This window comes from Chrysochloris asiatica, unplaced genomic scaffold, assembly GCF_000296735.1.
Source record: "Chrysochloris asiatica unplaced genomic scaffold, ChrAsi1.0 scaffold00051, whole genome shotgun sequence".
Taxonomy (NCBI): domain Eukaryota; kingdom Metazoa; phylum Chordata; class Mammalia; order Afrosoricida; family Chrysochloridae; genus Chrysochloris; species Chrysochloris asiatica.
Genome location: NW_006408569.1, coordinates 2,799,198 through 2,822,337, shown reverse-complemented (window position 1 = coordinate 2,822,337; position 23,140 = coordinate 2,799,198). Strand labels below are relative to the sequence as shown.

The following is a 23,140-nucleotide window of genomic DNA, read 5'->3' as shown; positions in this document are numbered from 1 at the left end:
TTATGTTTTGGAACCTGGTATTTCAGGCATGGTAAGATTGCAACTGTCCCAAGACTATCTCGTGGTCTTCTAATGCTCCTTTCACCCCTCCCCCATGGCAGGAAGACTTCCCTCCTAATGTGATAGCTCTTTTAAGATAACCTACCACTACCAGTACCAAAAGACTGCCAAAGGAACAAACAGATCTGTGCTGAAAGAAGTACAGCCAGAATGCTCCTTGGAAACCAGAATGGTCAGACTTCGTCTCTGATAAGGGACCAGTCCTTGGAGAAGGATATCCTGTTTGGTGAAATGGAGAGTCAGCAAAAAAGAGGAATAATCTCAAGGAGGTGGACTGCCACAGTGGCGGAAGCAATGAGCTCAGGAGTAGCAATGATTGTGAGGTTGGCCCAGGACTGGGCAGTGTTTTGTTCTGCTGTGTATAGGGTTACTGTGAGTCGGAACTGCCTCCACCACCAAAGGTAGCCCAGCTCTAACTTGGTTCTAACTCCTGTTGAGAATCCTATTCAAGTCCTGGAACTGGACAAATTGATTATTTCTTCATTGCAGCTCTTCTCTGAGATACCTCAACAGTCTATTTCCTTAGCAGCCAGCCATGATATTGTGTCCTGAAGCAAAGTGCAGGTTATCTCCTTTTTCCCCACTTCAGCGGGAATGCCCTATTCACTAATAATAATAATATCCTCTCTCCTACTTGCATACTCCACAGTGGACATTCAAGGCAGCAGCAGTCAAGAAATGAAAACACTAAGCAAATATCCTGCAAAAGACCTCCTTAAAGTGTTGAAGAGCAAAGATGTCAGCTTGAGGACTAAGGTGCGCCTGACCCAAGCCATGGTATTTTCAATAACCTCATAATGCATGTGAAAGCTGGACAGTGAATAAGGAAGACCATAGAAGAATTGATTAATTTGAGTTATGGTGTTGGAGGAGAATACTGAAAGTACCATGGGGCTGCCAAAAGAACAAACAGATCTGTGCTGGAAGAATTAGAGCCAAAGTGTTCCTTGGAAGCCAGGATGACCAGACTTTGTCTCTCATACTTCAGACATATTGTCAGAAGGGACCAATCGCTGGAGAAGGATATCATGTTTGGTAGGGTGGAGGGTCAGAGAAAAAGAGGGAGACCCCAACAAAAATAATTGGCATGAGGAGACAGGCTTGCAGAATGTGCCCTTTGGTTATTTAAATGATTATATATTCCTGAGTGTTTTTGTGTACATCCCCCTCTCTCCACTCCCCCCCAAAACAAAAACAAACAAACATACAAAAACAGAGGGAATGGAAGCAAATACTGTTGAGTGATGATGCACAGAGGAGATTGTAACCATTGCAATGAAACGATGGTGTCAAGCCGATGTTCTCCCATGTAAAGTATCACTCAGTTCACAATAAAAATAATAATAATCATTGTCATGGTGGCAGCAGCAATGGGATCAAGTGTAACAAGAATCGTGAGGTTGCCACAGGACAGGGCGATGTTTTGTTCTGTTGTGTATAGGGTCACTATGAGTTGATACCGACTTGGCAGCACCTGACAACAAAGGAGAAAGAAAAAGGAGCTCCCGTGGCTCCGAAGTTAACTGATTGACTGATAACTGAAAAGTTGGCAGTTGGAATCCACCCACTAGCTCTAAGGGGAAAAGAACTGATGATCTGATCCCAGAAAGATCATTATAACCAAGAAAACTCTAATGGGAGCAGTTCTGCTCTGCAACATATGTGCTTCTTATGAGTCAGAACCCACTCAATGGCATTCAACAGCAACAGAGGAAGTTCCCGGATGATGCAAACAGTTAACACACTGTGAATAGGAATCAACCCTATAGCAACTGGTTTCTAGGGAGAAGAACACAACCTTCATTTGGTAAATATTTCACATTCTAGGCCTCCACACTCTTTCCTACAGTTCATCTTAAGAGGCCCAAGACCTTTTCAGATCAAGACTTTTGACTTTTGATTACTCAATAACTACTTGATGTGCAAAATCTCTTATGTACAAAATGGTCTGAAGGCTGAGTATAGCTAACCCCTCCATCCCTAAGTTGTGCCTTCCCTCCCTCTGATCCCTTGAAACTGAAATCTAAATTCACTTTTGCAAAGAGTAGGACAAGTTATCCCCATCCAGAATTATTACCAGAAGAATGTGCCTTAAAAAATGTACATTGAATATTATTAGCAAAAGTTGTGTTAAGGACTTGAAAAGCCAATAATTTAATTCTTTATCTTCTACCCTTTGAGTAAGAAGGGGTGGATAGGAAAAAAAGAACACTGTTTTGGCTTTCTACACATTCCTAGATATGTAAGTACCTTTTAAATTAACACACATTTGCATAGCAAATTTTGTCTTTCATTGACAACTGTGATTTACTCAAAAGAGGAGAAAGTATGAACTCCATGAAGGAAATACCTAATACTAATGTTATTTTGGAGTCCCGGTATGGAGCTGTGGGTTAATGCGCTCGTCTACAAGTCTTGTGGTTCAAGCTCATCAGCCGCTCCTCAGAAACCCTATGCAGGGTCACTACGGGTCAGAACCAACTTGACGTCACTTCACAACAACAATGGCATTTTAAGGAGCACTGGTGATGCTGGAGGATAAGCACTGGACTGCTATCCACAAGGCTGGCAGCTCAGGCCCACCAGCCACTCTACAGGAGAAAGATGAGGCTTTGTGCTCCTGCAAAGATTTACAGCCTCAGGGACCGTATACAGGGTTCAATATGTGTAGGAACCGACACGACAACACCAGAAAACAACAAGGCCATTTTAGGAGCTCTGGTAGGGTAGTGGTTATGAGCCAGGCTGCTAACCTCAAGGTCAGTAGTTCGAAACTACCAGTCGTTCCATGGGAAAAAGATGAGGCTTTCTGCTCCCGTAAAGGTTTACAGCCTCAGAAACACTATACAGGGTTGCTATGAGTTGGAACTGACTCCAAGGCACACTACCACCATCAGTGGTGAAATGGTCACATGTTCAGCTGTGAAACAAAAGGATGCAGATTGAACCCACCAGTGGCTCCATGGGATAAAAGACACAATCCCATAAAGATGACAGTCTGAGAAACTCTATAGAACAGTTCTGCTCCGTCGTGTAAGGTCCCAAAGACACACAGCAATAATACTGTGAAGGATTAGGATGGACTATCCCGTTTCTATGCCTGGCTGGCAAGAGAAAAAAAAAAACTTGAAAAAAGAGATTTCTGTGCTTGACTGGGATGTCACAATGTCTAGCAAACCCTGAAATCATGAAATGACACAGAGCCTGTAAGTTAAACTTTATTTCATATCTATTGTTAAATTACACAAAATCAGTGAAGGATTTGTAAAGCTATACCATTGGACAGATGTTTACAGTTGAAACCATGGGATTTACACAATGATGACAAAAATGTATATTTATAACAACCCCTATATACAATAATCAGTATAGACAGAGAAAATGCACTGAATCTCTGCAAACCATGCACTCCACAGCAATAATACAAAATGCTTTTTCCAGATCAAGCATTTCCATTGGCACGGGCTTCCTCCTGCTTTCCAACAGTACCTATCTCTTTTATGAACAGACATTTTTTATTAAAACTAAACAAAATTGAAATACCATAATGATATACAAAATCTTTTTTTTTTTTAAAGGAACACACTGTACACAAAATATTTCACTCTAAAACACTCTGACTTCAAGGTGTTGTTTTGTAATTTCCTTCCAGTTTTCCTATTCTCAACATTCCCAGGGCTGCAAAACTATCAGATCAAACCAAATTCAGATTTACTGCTCCAAGCACAGAGTCAAGTAAATTCACTTTTAAGTCTAAATGTTCAGCTTTCTTGTCCAGCTTGTGGTCATATTATTACAGATGAAGCTCAATCACACAAAGCCACATCTCTAAGCAAGTCTCTCATGAAAGCAGAAATGCCTCTTGCATTTACCGTGATTGATTGATAGCCAGGGTGTGTAACTTCTTACAAAAGTGTAGTAAGACCTATAACATGGAAACTGTCCAAAATCACAAAGCTAGGTAACACAATAGCCTACTTTTTTTTTTTTCTTTTTTGCCTGTCTCAATTCAGAATTGATAACTTAAAAGTATTTTTTTGCATAGAATTACACTACCAAATCACTGTTAACTCATAGGCTTCTGCTATCTGATTTCCCTGTTCTTTCCCTTTGCCCTTCCATCACATAAAATCTGGTAGAAGGCTTACTCCAAAAAACTGTGGTTCACTTTTTGGTGGTACTGATGAATTCTGCCTATCCTAATGTGAATTCTACCATTTTTGCTCTTGTAATTGTCTACAATCTGTCAACACGAACAATAACTATGGGTAGTTCTTCATTGGAAGTATTACAATAAAGATGTACAAAAAGTCAGTAACAGTTCAAATTCAGGTTCAAATCTATCTGATCAAGAATAAACTTGGCAAGCTCTTAAGACATGTTATCTTGTTTAAGAGTTTCTTGATACAGACCTCACTACACAAACATTAATAAGACAACTCTATAGAAAGAAAGTCCTGACTTTAATCCAGGATTATATACCACAATAAATTCAGCAACACACCATTCAGATGATGAAGAAAGATTCTATCAATGAGTTAATTTGGAATGAGCACAAATTGGAGAAGCCTTAAAATGAATGAGAAGCAGCGCCAAAAAGATACCAGAATTGTTGAAATTACAGTGCCCTGAAAGTGTCCGGAAATTAGATGTAACATTGGCATTCCATTTGGAATTCTTTTAAAAAAGTATTTTGTTTAATATGAGATACACCCTGTTTAAAACCTTTAAACAGTAGAAGGTAGAAAAAGTTTAAAATTTTAAACATCTCTTAAATAACAAGATATGAGTCCTGTTATATTTGAAAAATCAATAGTTTTACCTAAGACCATCCCTACTTGGGAGAGAAATTTGTCAGTTTTGTTTTGTTTTTTACAGTTGGGTAAAATTTGCCATCAGCTAGTATTCTATTTACATAGAATCCTCATTAAAAATCCAATGAAAACGAAAGGCTTTGTGTCCTTTCATTAATTGTATGTGCCTGCTCATACTTGCCTCTGGAAAAACCGTTTGCTCCCAATATTGGGTTGTAACAGTGGGGCATGAATAATTGAAAGTCCAGTTCTTAGCTGTAAGCTCAGAGGTTATATTTAAAATTTTAAGACTGTCTTAAAATATCCAAACGACAATTTTTGGTGAGTCTGATTTGGCTTTTTGGATTTCACGAATAGCCCCCTAAGTCCCCCTCCCCGTAAAAGAGACAATTTTATTACATACTGAGATGTGTTTACCCACGCACAGTATAACATTTGATTGAAAGGCAACTGTAAAGGCAATATCTTAACTTTTGTTTGTTTAACGTCCCATAGTAAGGAAGCAGGATGTGTTTTGGACACTCTCATCTTTTAAGATTTGCCATATTCTTACTGGCGCTTTGGGGAAAGTATGCATGAAGCCTTTCTTTCTGAGTCACTTAACGCCATTTCTCTACACTGCCCATATAGTCAGCGGTACCATTGCTGCTGCTGCTGCTACTGCTATCGCTCTGTTCTTGGCCAGGGCTCTGTTTCAGGTTCTCCTTCTGACTCGAGCTCTGAGTCAGATTCTGAATCCGATTCTGAGTCAGATTTTGACTGAGATTCAGATTCAGATTTGGATTCTGACTCTGATTCTGGCTTTGACCCTGACTCTGAAAATGTGTCTGCAGGAACCTCCCCTTCAGAAATTTGCGTTGTTCCTGACGCTTCCGCCTTGCCTCCTGATGCTCCTTCTGCCTCATAAACTGATACCTTTGCAAAAAGAGATCTTTTGCATAGCTGTACAATTCCATATCCAGAAAATTCAGTCCCTCTATACGCTTTTGGATTACCTCATTGATCTCTACACTCGAGGCCCTAGTGGTATTATATTGGGTAAATGGCGAAATAAAGTTCATGTTGAAGGTTTTCTCAAACAGATACTGGGTCTTGCGCTGAAACTCGGTGAGGCCGAAGAACGCCATGTGCTTCAGATTTGATTTGGCACTTTCCAGGAGAACCTTATTTCTTTGCTTTTCTGGCATGACAGAGAGATTGTAGCAGCCTACTAGGGTCAGGTCAGAAAGCATGCGCACCTGGCGGTTGTTGGCTAGATTATAGGGACAGTCCATGAACTCTTTGAGGGGGCAGCCAGACCAGTCATCACCAGTGTAGCAGCTGGGCAGTTCCTCAGAGGTCGGAGGCCTTCCATCACAGACATGCAGGGATGCTTTCCATGTTGCTCCTCTCTGGACATGCCTCCACTCACTCAGGTAGCGGGACACTGGGTCTCGGAGAATGGTGATATAGTGAAAGTTTCTGTGGATGAAGCACAAAGACCAATAGTCAGGAATGGCGGGGACCTAGGTGTAGTCAGGTATGTCCATGGTTTATGTGGTGATCGCTGACCAGTAAGAAAGGCAAATACAGGATGTTGGGTGTCTGGTGGCACTTGTCCTGTTGGTTGTGCTGTGGTCCCCTCTCTCGGCCCCTCTAGTCTAATCTGCAATTACTGCAAGTAACGCGGGTGTGAAAAGATGAGACTCAGGGGACATAGGCCCTGTCAGTTTCCATCCTACCTGCCTCCCTTCTCTCTTGTTCCCCCATTCCAGTCAATGACAAAATCCTCCTAAAGACCTCATCGTGGAAGTGGGGCCACCATTTGCTTTCACACTCCCCACCTCTGCACTCTCACTAAATGATCACAATGTGCAGACTCAGTGGAAGCGAGTGATTAACTGAAATGAGATGGAGTTGATAAGTGAGTTCAAATTCTGAAAGTTCTTACTAAACATGTAAAAGCATTTTTTTTTCCCCAATACCCAGTCTAATCTAGACATCGTCTTAATAAACAAAAGCTCAGATGAAAGAGTGCCTGCTATGAAGCTTTTCATACTGGCTGCTGGCATAACATCATAGCTCATACGTTATGGGAGTGGAATGTGGAGATAGGCACAGCAGCCCTGGGCCTCCAGAAATAAACATTGTGGTTAGTCACTGACTGAAATAGACATGGTAGCTGCCAATGGCATATATGTAAGCTACTACCTTAGTTTTCAGCTTTCACACACTTGAGAATAGTCCTACCATGGAAAAATAACTCTGTCGACTGCAAAATGCTCCTTTACTTTGCCCACTGAAAAGACAGCTGGATGTTGCCGGGGAGTGGTGGTGGTGGGGGCTTTGCTGTGCAGCTATTTTTTCTTTTGAGTTACTAGCTACTACATACTAACAAACATTTAAATCATACACACCCCCAAAAATATTATGGCCTAGGGGTACTGGTGTAGCGCTGTTGGCTAAAGCGTCAGACTGCAAGGTCGGTGGTTCAAGCTTACCAGCTGCTCCTTGGAAACCCTATACAGGGTCGCTATGGGTCACAATCGACTCAACAGCACCTAACAACAACTTTATTGAATTTTATTCACTGCCATTTGTTAAGATTTTACTTGTACCTGTCCGCCAAAAGGTATGCTGAAGTCCTAACTTCTGGTACTTATGAACATGAGCTTGTTTGGAAGTAGGGTCTTTGAAGATAGGTTATCAGCTAGGTTCACATGAGGGCGTATGCGAGTAGAGTGGGTACTAGTCTTATAGGGGGTCCTTATAGATACAGAGAAGATACAGACAGACATGCTGGGGACTACTAGCAGCTGTGAGTGTGCAAGGAACAGCTTCTACCTTGCACACTCACAGCTGCTAGTAAAAAAAATCAACACAGCTGGCACTCTGATTTCAAGACTCCCAGCCCCCAGAACTATGAGACAATAAATTTCTGTTTTTTAAAGCCACGCACTTTGTGGTATTTTGTTATGGCAACACTAGGGACTCAGGCGTCATCTGAGGAAAATGTACTTCTGTCCTGGTGTGGAGGTATCTACGTATGATAAGCGCTTGACTTGCACGGTTGGTGGTTCAAACACACCAGCCATCCTTTGGAAACCGTATACAGGGTTACTGTGTCAGCACCAATGGGACAGTACTTAACAACAACAGCAACAACACTTGCATGTGAAACCCTAAGAAAACTGGTCAACCACTGGGTTGAATCTGTTGGCTGAGGAAGCATTTCTCACAAGTCTTGGGCTTGTAGATACTCAAGTATCCTGAGATAGAAATGCCTCTATTCGGTGCATTGTTTTTCCTCTGTCTGGTATCACCTTCCCTTGTCTTTGGCAAATTCTTCTCAAAATTTAAGTTCTGGTACAAGTTCTGTCTTGAACAATTTGTCCCCGCCCCTCTTGCTGCTAGTCATTTCTTCCTTCATGTCCCCACCATAGCATATCCACATTTGGCCTTTGTTTAAAACACATTTCATATTGAATTGCAACACTTGTATACATTTTATCGTAAACATTATATTTTACAGGACAGGGGCTCTGTCCTATTCTTCAAGAACTCTCATCACACCCATTCCAGCTTTGATATCTGGCACAGAGTAGAACCTCCTAAAAAGCTCTCACTGCTTATTTAGTGAATTATTCTGGGTGACAGGAAACAGGGAGTTGGGGACCGGAAAGGACATCCCCCATTACATAAAAACGACACAATCTTTCAGGTGTTTTGGGGGGGAGGGGATCACAGGAATGTTGTTGTTGTTTTTTAATTGCCTTCTAAATTTTTTTCAGAGTAAGCATGCATTAGACAAAGCAAAGGGATGGCTCTGGAAATGAGGATGGAATGGTTCCAGAGCCACTTATCTCATTCCTTCCCATAAGTCCTAAGTTTGGTAACGTCACTAAGAGTCATCTCTGTGAAAAGCCGGGGCCCCAAAGTTGCAACTAACCCTGACAGCCATCAACAAAGATGACTATTAGACCAATGGGGTTCCTGCCTGCCACTTGGCATTCATTCATTGATTCATTCATTAGATATTTATTGAACCTTTATGCTAGCCCTGAGGTGATACTTTAGAGGCAATTAGTTGGATTGTTTGGGAAAAAAAGAAATTTATTAAGTCAAGTGACACATTTGGGTTAACCTTTCAACCAGGTTTTCCAGGCATGCATTGTAATGGGGGTTACTGGGTGTTTTCAATCCCCATAATGAAGTCACCTTCATGCTTAACTGACAGACCTCACCTAACGTGTTCTCCTGGTTTAAGCCTACAGTGACATCTTCTGGTAAATCCTGGAGCGCACCGCAGTGCAAGTCTGAGGCTCACCTTATCATTCACAACAGACAGATCCTAACCATCAGGGCCAGGATCAATATTTTATAAGTGCCATTCCCATATGGGGAGTCCTGGTGTGGCGCTGTAGGGCAAGCACTAGACCACAAGTTCAGTTGGAACCACAAGGTCAGCGGTTCAAACTCACCAGCTGCTCCTCGTAATCCCTATACAGTGTGGCTATGAGCCAGAACTGATTTGACAGCACTTAACAATAACTGCCATATGGAGAAAGAGGAAGTAATACAGAAAGGCAAGGACAAACCTTGAGAGAACCTCTAGTGTTAGGATGTGTGAATCCAGTACATCTTCCATCGTAAGAGCTGCTTGTGATAATTCGATGATGGCAGCCTACCAGTCTGGACAGAAAACCCTTAGCAAAGCCTGCACACGCATGCCCCTGGGAGACACAACCATTTGCAGTACACCACTAACCTAACCAATCACTGGAGAAGGATATCCTGTTTGGTAAGGTGGAGGGACAGAGAAAAAGAGGAAGAGCCCCAACGAGATGGATTGGCCAAGTGGCAGCATCGATGAACTCAAGCGTAGCAACAGTAGTGAGGTTGGGCCAGGATTAGGTAGTGTTTCGTTTTGCTGCGCATAAGGTCGCTATGAGTTGGTACCGACTCAATGGCACCTAACAACAGCTAACCTAAAGGCTCACCCAGCGGTGCCACTCAAGAAAGGTCTACCAATCTGCTGTCATAAAGATTACAGTCAAGAAAGTCTATGAAGCATAGTTCTACTTGAACACATGGGGTTCCCATGAGTTGGAATTGACTCAACAACAATAGCTAGCACATGCCTGCACACACATGATTAAGATGACAATTGCTCTGAGGACTCAGTGATTGTCCTTTCCTTCCAGGGGGCATACATCACCACACTGCCTCAACTGGAAGCACTTGGTGCTGCTTGAAAAATTGATCCCATGGGGGAAAAGTTCAGTAGCCTCCGGAACTGCACTGTGCGGCGGTGGTGGGAGGGTGGGTAAGGATGATGCCACGTAAGTTTTGTTGGACAAAAGATCCAGGATGCCCAAGATTCTGAGAGGACAGTTGCTAGGGAAATGTCACAGAAGTGAGGATGTGGAAGCCCATCGTGGTGGCAATGTGGTTGGGAAAGTAAGATATGGGTGGCCATCTGACAGTGGTCAGTTCAGTAAGCTTTGCTGGGCATACAAACAGGGATGTTGTTTTTGTTAAGCAGAGTTGAGTCGGTTCCAACCCTGTGTAGGATTTCCGAGGACTGACTGGTGAGCTTGAACCATCAACCTTGCAGTCGTGCATTAACCCACGGCGCCACACCAGGACTCCCTACAGACAGGGGAAACTAAGGAGTGCATTTCTATAAAATATTTTATTAGCAAATGGAGCACTGGGGAGTGATTCTTAATCTAGACTAAAGATAATGGAAAGGCTCACACACACACACACACACACACACACACACACAGTTAGATAAAAAGAAGCTACAAGAGTAAAGGCATGGAGGCAGCCACGAGGCCGTTGTGTGTATGTGTGTCTATGTGTAGGTGTGTGGCAGTGGAATGAGGGTGGAGAGGGAGCCAGGGCCTGGTCACAGAAGGTCTCATCCATTTTCAAGCATTCAAAGTTCTTCTGCAGGAAACAGGGAGACCTTGAAGGGTTTTAAGCAGAGGAATGATATAACATCTGTGTAAGGATGAAGTTAGGGAGAAGGCAAGACCAAAGAAGAGGGGCAATTAGAGAAACAGTTTATAAAAATGAGTTCCCGTTAAATTGATTCTGACTCATGATGCCCCCCATTTGTATCTGAGTAAACTGTGTTCTATAGAGCTTCAATTAATTTTTTTTAATTCACTCATTTTGGTTGAGAATATACACAGAAAAACATAACCAACTCAAATTTCAGAACGAGGGACGGGATAAGGTAGAATCCCCACTGAATAGTTTTCCTCTTGTCCAGATGGGTCTGGTGAAAGGGAATGGGGGAGGACAGGGATAGGATTCTTTTGATTCGACAGTGAGTAATTGTTATCATGACTAATTGCAATTGTCACAACTGTAAAGGTAGAAGACGTAAAACAAAAAGGGGGGAGTAGTTAATCTTTCATTCAAGGAACAGAGGACCCTAGGACCATCAAAAGGGAAGAGCAGGAGCAGAGCTTGGGATCCTAAACCAAAGAAGTGAAGCTACAGCAGAGACGGAAGCAAAGGCGATGGCATAGAGAGATAGAGCAGCTGAGGACTCTCTAGACCCATGGACTAAGAAAAAAGGCTGTGTGCCAGCAGGCAGGAGGCTGGCTTGAAAAATGTACATTTTGGACATTTAAATGAATATATACCTTCTGTGTGTTTTGTGTACATAAAAAAAGGCGGGGGGAGGGTAGAATACAGGTAAATACCATTAATCGATGGTGCATGGAGAGGATTGTAACCATTGCAATTAAACAAAATATGACTTGTTGAGTGTAAAACTGATGATCTGCCCTGTAAAATATCACTCAATTCACAATAAAAGCTTTAAAAAAAAAAAAAAAAAAGCCACATAACCAGTTCAACTGTTCTTACACGTACAATTCAGTGACATTCATTACATTCTTCAGGTTGAGCAACCTTTCTCCCCCTGCACTTCCAGGCTGTTTTCCCTCCATTAACATAAACTCACTGTCCCCTAAGGTTCCTAGCTAATCTTCTGAGTTTCTGTTGTCACTCTGACCCCACATTGATAGCTCTGAAAAGAACACAAAGCTCAAGGCAGACCTTTTTTACTAGTTATGTTAAACATATATCCTTAGGTTTTAAGATGACTTTAGGGAATACTTATGGTTTAAGATTTAAAGATGATCTCAGGGCAATAGTTTCAGGGCTTCATCCACGCCCTCCATGGCTCCAAAAAGTCTGGAGTCTGTGAGAATTTGACATTCTGTTCTGCATTCTTGCCTTAGGATCAAGATACAGGCACTATCGAGTTCTTCTGGTGTAATGGCAAAGAAGGTAGTTGTTCATAGAGGCGATGAGCCACATATTCCCTTTCCTCCTCCAACTCCGGATTCTCTCTCCCGTTTCCTCTCTTGTCCCCATTCGGTTTCCAATGGCTGAAGTTTCAGTAGATCGCTAGGCCTTTCTTTAAGGTCAATGTGAATCTCCAAACTTTTGGTTAGCAGCTGTATGTCCCACCGCGAGAACCCAGAGAAAATTTGTTATTGTTAAGTATCGTTGAGTCAGTTCTGACCCATAGTGATCCTGTATGGGGATCCAAGGTAAACCAACGATCTTGTGGTTCACAGTCCAGTGCTTATTCTATAGTGCCAACCAGGACTGCAGAGAAATATTTAGAAGGCAAAATTAACACATCTTGCTGGCATGATTAATGTAGGGGAAAGGGAGGAGGAAGGGCTAAGTATGCCTTACAGGTTTCTTCCCAAGGGACATCTATGTGGCTGGTCCGGATTAGAATGAACAGATTTTGCACTGTATCTGGGCTGCAGAAAAAGATGTGGCGGTTGTCAGCAGTAAGTGCCAACTCCAGACCATGTGAATCTACTTAAGGGTCTATTTTCTGACATACAGTCAGATACATACATCAGATCCATACATCCCTATGAAACCTTTCATAAGCAGAAATGGCTGAAAGCAAAGAAGTGATTACTATTCGCTGATATGGGGAAATAAAATTGAGCCATCCCAGACTCAAAAAAACCTTACCAAATCATAGCAAATAATGCATAAAACGTACAGTAACACTAATATAGTTAAAGCAGGAATGATAAGATACATAAGTAGAAATAATGTATGTGCACTGTAAGTTGGTGACATCTCTCTTGCTACTCAGGGTATGTGTTAATTCTAACTGCTAGTTGCAAAATAAATGCTGAATGCTGGCTTTACTTTTCACCTTTTTTTTTTTGGTAAATTTCTTTTGGTTAGTGAAAACTCAAGTAAGTTGTTTTTTTTTTTTTTCAAACATGAAGTGGTACAAAGCGAACTTTGGAAACAAGAGAGACACCTGTATTTGAAAACAATGACTTATGCCTCCCTCCCCCATGCTTCACTTTTTTATGCTAAATGTATTTCCCAACTAAACTCTCTACTGTTGTTTGCCTCTGAACATGGCCCTTCAGCCCTGGTCTGTCACCCCCCTCATTTTAGAAACCAATTCTCTTACTACAGCCTCAGATCCCAGCAGCCTTGTTGGCAAGCACAGTCTTCTAATCTTTCACACATGTTCTATCTTGAAACCAAATCCACTTTCTCCCGGACTGATGATGCAGTTGTTTTTGTGGCTCTGTTAAGTTTCTGCTAGACAGAGTACTTCTAAACCAGTCACAAAACACATCTGGATTCTGGTTCTGTCCCTCTAAATCTCTACTTCCTGTTTCTGCTGGTACTGTCCACTCATCAGAGCACTGATCAGAACAGAACAAGATGTAGGTTGACAGCAGGTCTGTGGTAGCTTCTGGAGACCTCCTTCAGGTTGACACAAGCCTGAATGGACCAACTGAGTTTTAGATAACTGAGCCAAATTCAGTCACAGGAAAATCACACTTACATCGCAGCCTGTTTCAATTAATATCTTGTGACCAAATGATGCACTTAATTACGATGGCTAGGTTTCCTGCCTTTTAATTGGAGTCATAATTGTCACCAGTTAACCAGTAAATGTCATGACTTCCCGTTTTGATGCCTCTGTCTGCCCATGGCATCTTTAGCAGTACCTGCAAACTGCCAAATCCACTGCCATCAAGTCACTTCTGACTTATAGTAATCCTGTAGCCGGTAGAGGGTTTCTTTCTTTCTTTCTTTACATGTTATTGTGAGTTGAGTGAAGGTTTACAGACAAGATTATCAGTTTTACATTCAACAAATCATAGCAATGATGCAATCCCTGTGGTTCCTATTTCCTGTTTCCATTCCACCTACCTTCCCATCTCGTCTCAACTTTGTCCTTAGATAAAAATTTCCTTTTTGATATTGAATGAATAACCATTCCGTAATTATCCCCCCTATATACCAATCTACTGCTTGGCTGGAAACTCGGCCAAAAGGGTGAGTTCCTTTCCAGACCTGAAGGGTGGTTGAGGGCCAGAGTGTCAGCTTCGTCCAGTCACCTTCTGACCACATTTTCAGCAGATCTATCCGGGACCTTCTAACGTGATCCCTTTCAGAGCACATGGTGGTCGTCGCCAGGCGCCATCTAGTTCTGGTCTCAGGGTCATGGTAACTGGTGCTCCCGTGTTCCATTCATCCATTCCAGCACGCATCTGTCAGTTTGTCAAACTGTGGAGCGTGTGTGTGGCTGTGATGCTGGAAGCTATGCCAACAGCATTTTGAATGCTGGCACGGTCACACATGGTGAACAGGTTTCAACTGAGTTTCTAGACCAAGACAGACTCAGAGGAAGGTGAGATAGACTACTTGCGAATGTTTAGCTGCCGAAAACCATATGAACAGCAGTGAAATGCTCAGATAGCCCCAGAATATAGATGATGGAAACATTATGAGTAGCACCAGAATATTAACAGATATATACTAGAGGCCGGAAGTTGAGCATAAACATCAATAGTAGTGAGCTGAAATGGATTGGTACTGGTCCTTTTGAATGTGACAATCACATGATTTAATACACAGGGAATGATAAATTGAAGAGGAATGACATCACATTCATCAACACAATCACATACAAGATGATTATACTTATGGACTTCATAAGATGGAATACAGAGAAATCAAACGGACTATATCTGGGTAAAGAAACAGTAGAAAATTTCCATATCATCAGCCAAAACCAGGTGAAGGCAGACTGTGGGACAGACCACCATTCGTTCATATGCAAGTTGAGGCTGAAGCAGAAGACAAATAAAACAAATCTACGAGAGCCAAAAAATGACCTTGAACATATCCCACCTGATTTTACAGACCTTCTGAAGAAACAGATTTGATGCATTAGACACTAATCACTGAAAAACGGGACAGTTGTAGGATGACATCAAGAACATCATACGGGAATAAAGCAAAAGGTCAGTAAGAAGACAAGAAAGAAAGAAAGAAAGTATCGAAATGGATGTCAGAGGAGATTCTGAAACTTACTCTGCAGCATAGAGATGCTAAAATAAATGGAAGAAATGAGGAGGTAACAGAGCTGAACAGAAAATGTCAAAGGGCAGCTGGAGAAGACAAAGTCAAATATTATAATGAAATGTGCAAAGACCTGGAGTTAGAAAACCAAAAGGGAAGATCATGCTCAGCAAGTCTTTAGCTGAAAGAAATGACGAAAAACTTCAAGCCACGATTTGCAAGGTTGAAGTATAAATATCGAAAGATGCAGAAAGCATCAAAAGAAGACAAAAGTACACAGTCACTGAACCAAAAAGAAATGGTTGATGTTCATTCCTTTTCAAGAGTCCGCATATGCTCAAGAGCCAATGGTACTGAAGGAAGAAGTTTAGTGTGCACTGAAGGTATTAGCAAAGAACAAGGCTCCCAGAATTGATGGAATGAATACAAATTGAAATCTTTCAGCAAACTAATGCAGCACTAGAGGCACACACTCATCTATTCCAAGAAATTTGCAAGGCAGTTATCTGTCCAACCAATTGGAAAAGATCCATATTTGTGCCCATTCCAAAGAGAGGTGACCCAATGGAATGTGGAAATCATCAGACAATATCATTAATATTGCATGCAAGTAAAATTTTGCTAAAGATAATTCAAAACATGGCTGCAGCAGTACATTGACAGGGAATTGCCAGAGATTCAAGCATGATTCAGACAAAGAAGTAGAATAAGGGATACCATTGCTGACGTCAGATGAATCTTGGCTGAAAGCAGAGAATACCAGAAAGATGTTTACCTGTGCTTTATTGACTATGCAAAGGCTTTCAACTATGTGGATCATGACAAGCTATGGATAACATTGTGGAGAATGGGTATTCCGGAACACTTAATTGTGCGCATGAAGATCCTGCACATAGACCAAGAGGCAGTTGTTCCAACAGAACAAGGGAATACTGAATAGTTTAATATTTGGAAAGGTGTGCGTCATGGTTGTATTCTTTCACCATACTTATTCAGTCTGCATACAGAACAAATAATCTGAGAAGCTGAATCATATGACAAAGAGTATCAGGATTGAAGGAAGACTCATTAACAAACTGCGATATGCAGACGATACAGTCTTGCTTGCTAGATGCAAAGGGGACTTAACCTACTTACTGATGAAGATCAAAGGCCATAACTTTCAGTAAGGGTTGCACTTCAATTTAAAGAAAACAAAAATCCTCACCAGTAGAGTAATAAATATCACCATGATAAATGGAGAAAAGATTTAAGTTTTCAAATACTTCATTTTGCTTGGATCCACAATCAGCACTCATGGAAGCAGTAGTCAATAAATCAGACATATTGTACTGGCCAAATCTGCTGCACAAAACCTCTTTAAAGTGTTGAAGAGCAAAGATATCAGCTTGCTCTGACCCAAGCCATGGTATTTTCAATAACCTCATATGCAAGCGAAAGCTGGACAGTGAATAAGGAAGACCAGAGAAGAATTGATGCGTATGAGTTGTAGTGTTGGAGAAGAATACTGATGGTACCATGGAGTGCCAGAAAAACAAACAAATATTGTGTTGGAAGTAGTACAACCAGAATGATCCTTGGAAGCCAAGATGGCCAAACTTCGTCTCTCATACTACAGACATATTGTCAGGAGAGACCAGTCCCTGATGAAAGACATCATGTTTGGTAAAGTGGAGGGTCAGTGAAACAGAGGGAGACCCCCTCCCCCCAATGAGATGGACTGGCATAGTGGCAACAGCAATGGATTTAAACCGTAGTAGCAATTATGAGGGTGACACAGACTGGGTGGTGTTTCGTTGTGTTGTACATAGAATCGCTATGGGTCCGAAGCAACTTGATGAAACTGAATAACAGTAACTAGCCCATCGGACTAGTTGATCCCAAGCCTCTTCAATTTTCCTCACTCTTCTTTGTTTTGCACATGGAGAGACCAACAGCTGCACCTTACATGGCCACTCATGAGCTTTGAACACCCCAGGTGCTACTCATCAAAGTAAGATGTAGGACATTATCTTTGTGCTCTATGTTATGCCAGTGGATTATGGTGTCCCCTGGAACTATGGTTCTGAGCCCCCAGGCCCACCAACTCATTGCCTTCAGATTATATCTAAGAAGTGTTCATCATTTTGCCTACTGTATGCTCCATCACATTCAAATGTGTGTTTGCAGGAAAGGTAAATACTCATGTACAAATATCCTCTTTCAAACTCTGAGATATTTATGGGATACATAGTGTAGTGGTTACTAATTGGGCTGCGAATTGCAAGGTCAGCAGTTTGAAACTACCAGCTGTTCTGTGGGAGAAAGATGAGGCTTTCTGCTCCTGTAAAGATTTACAGCCTCGGAAACCTTGTACAGGGTCGCTATGAGTCGGATCAACTCAGCGGCACATCACCACCACCCCCATATATGCATATATCTATATCACAGTCTTCCTCCCATACCCATACCCTGTGTCCATGTACGTAAAGGGTTTCTGAGGCTTTAAATCTTCACTGGAGTGGTAGTAGTTGGTGAGTTTGAATTGCAGACCTTTTGGTAAGCAGTCCAGTGCTTATCCTACAGTGCCACCAGGGTTTCCAAGGAGCGGATGGTGGGTTTGAACCGCTGACCTTGTGGTTCAAACTGACCTTGTAGTCCAGCGCCCACACCAGGACTCCCTTTGGTGGTGGTGGGCCATGGAGTAAAATCTGACTCATAGCGACCCTGTATAAGATTTCCGAGTTTATCCATTTTTACAGGAGCAGAAAGCCTCATATTTCTCCCGAGGAATGGCTGGTAGTTTTGAACTGCTGACCTTGAGGTTAGCAGATCGACTGGTAACCACTACGTTACCAGAGCTCCTTAGGACTCCCTTTGTTGTTGTTGTTGTTGTTAAGTGCCATTGAGTTGATTCCGACCCACAATGATCCTGTATAGGGAACAATTGGTGAGCTTGAACTGCCGACCTTGCAGTTCAAGTGGCTTTGCAGTCTGGTGCATTAACCCACAGCGCCACACCAGGACTCCCTGGACTCCATTGTGTTGTTGTTGCTAAGTACTGTGGAGTCGGTTCTGACAGGGTTTCCTCATCTTCCTCCCGCAGAACGGTTGGTAGTTTCGAACTGCTCCCATGGAACGGCTGGTATTTTCGAACTGCCAACCTTGAGGTTAGCAGCCTAATTCGTAACCACTACGCTACCTTTTTGTGTTGTTGTTAGGTGCCATCGAGTCATTACTGACTCATAGCGACCCTATGCACAACAGAACAAAACACTGCCCGATCCTGGGCAAACCTCACCATTGTTGCCACGCTTGAGTTCACTGATGCTGCCACTTTGCCAATCCATCTTTCTGGGGGTTTCCTCTTTTTCTCTGACCCTCCACCTTACCAAACATGATATCCTTCTCCAGCAACAGGTCCCTCCTGAATGTCCGAAGTATGAGAGATGAAGTTTGGCCATCCTGGCCTCCAAAGAGCCCTCTGGCTGCACTTCTTCCAACACACATCTGTTGGTTCTTTTGGCAGCCCATGGCACTTTCAATATTCTCCTCCAACACCATAACTCATCATAAAGCATCAATTCTTCTACGGTCTTCCTTATTCACTGTCCAGCTTACACATGCGTATGAGGTTATTGAAAATACCATGACTTGGGTCAGGTGCACCTTAGTCCTTAAAGTGACATCTTTTCTCTTCAACATTTAAAAAGGTCTTGTGCAGCAGATTTGCCTAATGCAATACGTGATCTGATCTCTTGACTGCTGCTTCCGTGAGTGTTGATAGTTGATCCAAGAAGAATGAAGTCCTTGACAACTTCAATCTTTTCTCCATTGATAAGAATGTTGTTTATTGGTCCAGTGGTGAGGATTTGGGTTTTCTTTACATTAAGATGAAATCTATACTGACCTTTTGTTGTTGTGAAGTGCCGTTGAGTCAGTTCCCACCCAAAGAGACCCTGTATAGGGTTTCCAAGGAGCAGCTGGTGAGCTTGAACTGCCAACCTTGCAGTTCAAACGGCTTTGCAGTCGGGCGCATTAACCCATAGCGCCACACCAGGGCTCCATACTGACTTTTTTTGTTGTTGTTATGTGCGGTGGAGTCGATTCCAACCCATAGCGACCCTGTACAGGGTTTCCGAGGCTGTAAAGCTTTACGAGAGCAGAAAGACTCATCTTTCTCCCACTGGTACAAAAAGAAAAAAAGTTTGCTGCCCTCTACAGTCTAGGACTTGCCAAAACAACAATTGCACCAAGGAAAGAAGTGACTACCCAAGCAGCCCAGGTTTCTCTCTTACGAGCTCTCCATTCTTTCCACCATTGCCTGGGTTGTGACTTCAAAAGTCAAGCTTCTCCATGTGGTGGGCACAACTTTGTGGGGCCTAATTATAACTTTTCTCTCCAGCTTTATCTCTAACAACCCTCACCTCCCCCCACACACCACTTATCATCAACCAGCGGCGATTTTGCCCCCTTTCCCTAAGAGATATGTGGCAATATCTGGAGACATTTTTGGTTGTTTAAAGTATGAGCAGGCACTACTGGTGCCTAGTGGGTACAAGCTAGGTATGCGGCTAAAAATCCGATAATTTTTCAGCCCCTAATGTCTCGGGCTGCGAACCATGAGGTCAGCAGTTGGAAACTACCAGCTGTTCCGCAGGAGAAAGATGAGGCTTTCTGCTCCCATAAAGATTTACAGCCTTGGAAACCCTGTGCAGGGTGGCTATGAGTCGGAACCGACTCCACGGCACACAACAACAACAGCATCAACAGGGTGAAAGTGGAGAAACCCTGCTCTTCAGTTTGCAAATTGGTTCCAGACTCCTGATTTTGCACATGGTGTACTCACTATGTTGCATGACTTTTATTAGATCACTGGGCGAATTCTTTCACAACTCAAATCAAAGATGAATTCTTCCATGAAACCTTCCTTGACCTCCTTGACAGAGTCAAACACTCAGTTCTTACAGAGTGTTGCCACTGCTGTTTGCTTCCCCAACTGAACTGTGAGCTCTGGGACTGTGAGCCCCTGATCATTTAGTGCTGTAAGCCCCTCAGGGTCTGGCACTATGTTTGATGGACAGTAGCCAGTTAATGGTGCATTAGAAACAGTAGAGCTTAGGGTGAGTTCACAAGAAAATGCCTGATTTAATCTTCTATCATGAATATCCACTAGATGTCGCTGTTAAATAACAGATAAGCCATTTTATCACTCTACAGATAAGCCATGGAGTCAATTTTATCTTATTAAATTGACTGTTAAGTGCTGTGGAGTCGGTTCCGATAACATAGTGACCCTGTACAGGGTGTTCTAGGAGCAGCTGGTGAGCTTGAACCGCCGACCTTGCAGTTCAAACAACTTTGTAGTCCAGCGCATTAACCCACAGCACCACATTGGTTGGTTTGGTTGCTTAAGTGCCGTGGAGTCCATTCCAACTCGTATTGACCTGCACAGGGTTTCCTAGGCTGTAAATCTTTACCGGAGCAGAACGCCTCATTTTCTCCCGCGGAACAGCTGGTAGTTTCGAACTGCTGACCGTGAGGTTCGCAGCCTGATTCGTAACCATGCGCCACATAGTGACCCTATATATATGGTTTCCAAGACTGTAGATCTTTACGAGAGCACAGCCTCACCATTCTCCTGTGGAACTGCTGGTGGGTTTGAGCTGCAAGCCTTGCGGTTAGCAGTCCAGTGCTTATCCTATGGAGCCACCAGAGCTCTGCTTTTCTCACTATGGTGGAATATTTAAAGGTCAGCTAGCTATGCTTCACTGTTGTCTGGCTTCTTTTATTCAAGATAAGCACTGGACTGCGAACCACAAGGTCCATGGTTCCAGCCAGCCACTCCATGGGAGAAAGATGAAGATTTCTGCTCCCACAAAGTTTTAGAAAGCCTCAGAAACCCTATATAGGGTCGGTATGAGTCAGAACTGACTCGAAAGCACTAAACCATGGACAACAAGAAGTTCAAGGATATTAAAAAAAAAAAAATAAAGGACAAAAAACAAGGACCATACTTTTTTTTTTCGTTTCTATTTCGACACCATGGTGTCGATTCCAACTGACAGCGACCCTATAGGACACAGCAGATTGCTTTCAAGGGTTTCTGAGACTCAATCTTTACAGAAGCAGGCTGCCACATCTTTCTTCTGAGATGCACTTGAATTCACACCATCGACCTTTCAGTTCGATGGTGTTACAGGTTGTAAGCACCGTGCCACTAGGACTCCTTTTTATTTCTACTAACTCTCCTGAAAGTGCCCTGAATTCTAAGCCAAAGAATCCTAGACTTGTCAGAGCAAGAAGAAACCTTTGAGACAGCAAATCATCTAGCTCAAACCCTTCCTTTGTACAGATGGGGAAATGGAGGGTCTGAAAGGCCAGGCCTACAAGTCAACCATTACTAATTTCACTCAGGGCAATCTACATGCAAGATATGTCATTGGGCTAAAAGTGTGTCTCTGTATCTGTTAATCACCTAAGATGGCACAATAAACCAGGCCTGAAAGAGTTCTTAGGAGCCAAATGAAGCAGAAACATTTGGCTGCGAAGATAGAGTACTTCCTTCCACTGATATATTTCATCGCCAGGGGCTGCCCTGATATGGTTCCTGGGGCTGGGGCTCTTTGTACCTGGCACTTCCACATTAACTCCCAAATCCCCAGAAAGTCCAGACTTGAGTCTGGATCACTCTGGTTCCACCTGAATTCTTCTCATGCTACAGCCTGGACAGAAGCCATTGTCTTCAGCCTCTATGAGTATATTAAGGAAGTGGTTCATAAAGCCTGGGCCCAGAAGGAGAAGCATCAGCATCATTTAGGAATTAATTGCTGTGGTTAGGTGCCATCGAGTACGTACCAACTCATAGTAACCCTATGCACAACAGAACAAAACACTCCCCAGTCCTGCACCAACCTCACAATCTTTACTACACTTTAGTTCATTGCTGTTGCCACTGTATCAATCCATCTTGTTGGGGGCCGTCCTCTTTTGCATTGACATTCCACTTTACCAAGCATTATTAGGAATCAGAAACTCAGGGCTCAGGGCTGGCAATCGGAGTACTAATTACTTCTTTGGGGGTATCTGGGGCTCACGTGCAGGCTCAACTTTGACAACTATTGTTCCAGGACTGGAGTCTCAGAGATCTGAATTTGGTTCAAGATGCCAAGAGGTACTCTTGTTAGGGCAAGCCAAAGGAGCACCGCAGAGCATGCCCGAGGTCCTCCCTGTACTCCAAGGAAAGCCCGTTGTTGTGAGGGAACTTGACCTGAAGAAAGTTCTGAGGCTCATTGAGGTTCATTCTGTAGACATTTACTTTCTTTTGAGGCCACTGGCTCATGACAGATCACAATAAGGTTTTTCCTGCACTACTCAAAGGAGAAAGAAATATCAAATCCTTATTTTAATTTGTTTAAAGGAAGAAGGCCAGCAAAACTGTACAAGTTAAGGTCATAGTTGTTGTTGTTATTGTTGGTAAGTGCCGTCGAGTCAGTTCTGACCCATAGTGACCCTGTATAGGGTTTCTGAGGAGCAGCTGGTGAGCTTGAACTGCCGACCTTGCAGTTCAAACGGCTTTGCAGTCTGGCACATTAACCCACAGTGAAATGAAACAAATTATTAGCCCAAATCAATAGATCAATAGGAATGAACATTTTATTACATCTGTAGTTTAGTTTTGCATATACTTCATATAGGATTTCCAAGGAGCAGCTGGTGAGCTTGAACTGCCAACCTTGTGGTTCAAACCGACTTTGCAGTCCAGCATGCCACACCAGGACTCTCTCTCTATCTATCACTCTATCTATATACATATGTTGTTGTTAAGTGCCATCGAGTCGGTTCCAACCCATAGCGACTCCATATAGGGTTTCCAACGAGCAGCTGGTAAGCTTGAACTGCCGATCTTGTGG

At 42.7% G+C, this 23,140-nt stretch overlaps 1 protein-coding gene across 2 annotated transcripts in view; it reads right to left on the bottom strand.

Annotated features, from left to right (window-relative positions):
• Nucleotides 1-5,198: 5,198 nt before the first annotated feature.
• The window catches only part of HS6ST2 (heparan sulfate 6-O-sulfotransferase 2), a 460,411-nt gene continuing 442,469 nt past the window's right edge, over nt 5,199-23,140 (bottom strand). Inside the window, exon 5 of one of the 2 annotated variants that reach the window (XM_006862810.1) lies at nt 5,199-6,335. In XM_006862810.1, the coding sequence (XP_006862872.1) occupies nt 5,474-6,335 (862 nt within the window). In that variant the 3' untranslated portion in view covers nt 5,199-5,473. The remainder of the gene's footprint in view (nt 6,336-23,140) is intronic. The other variant, XM_006862811.1, reaches the window with a different exon arrangement.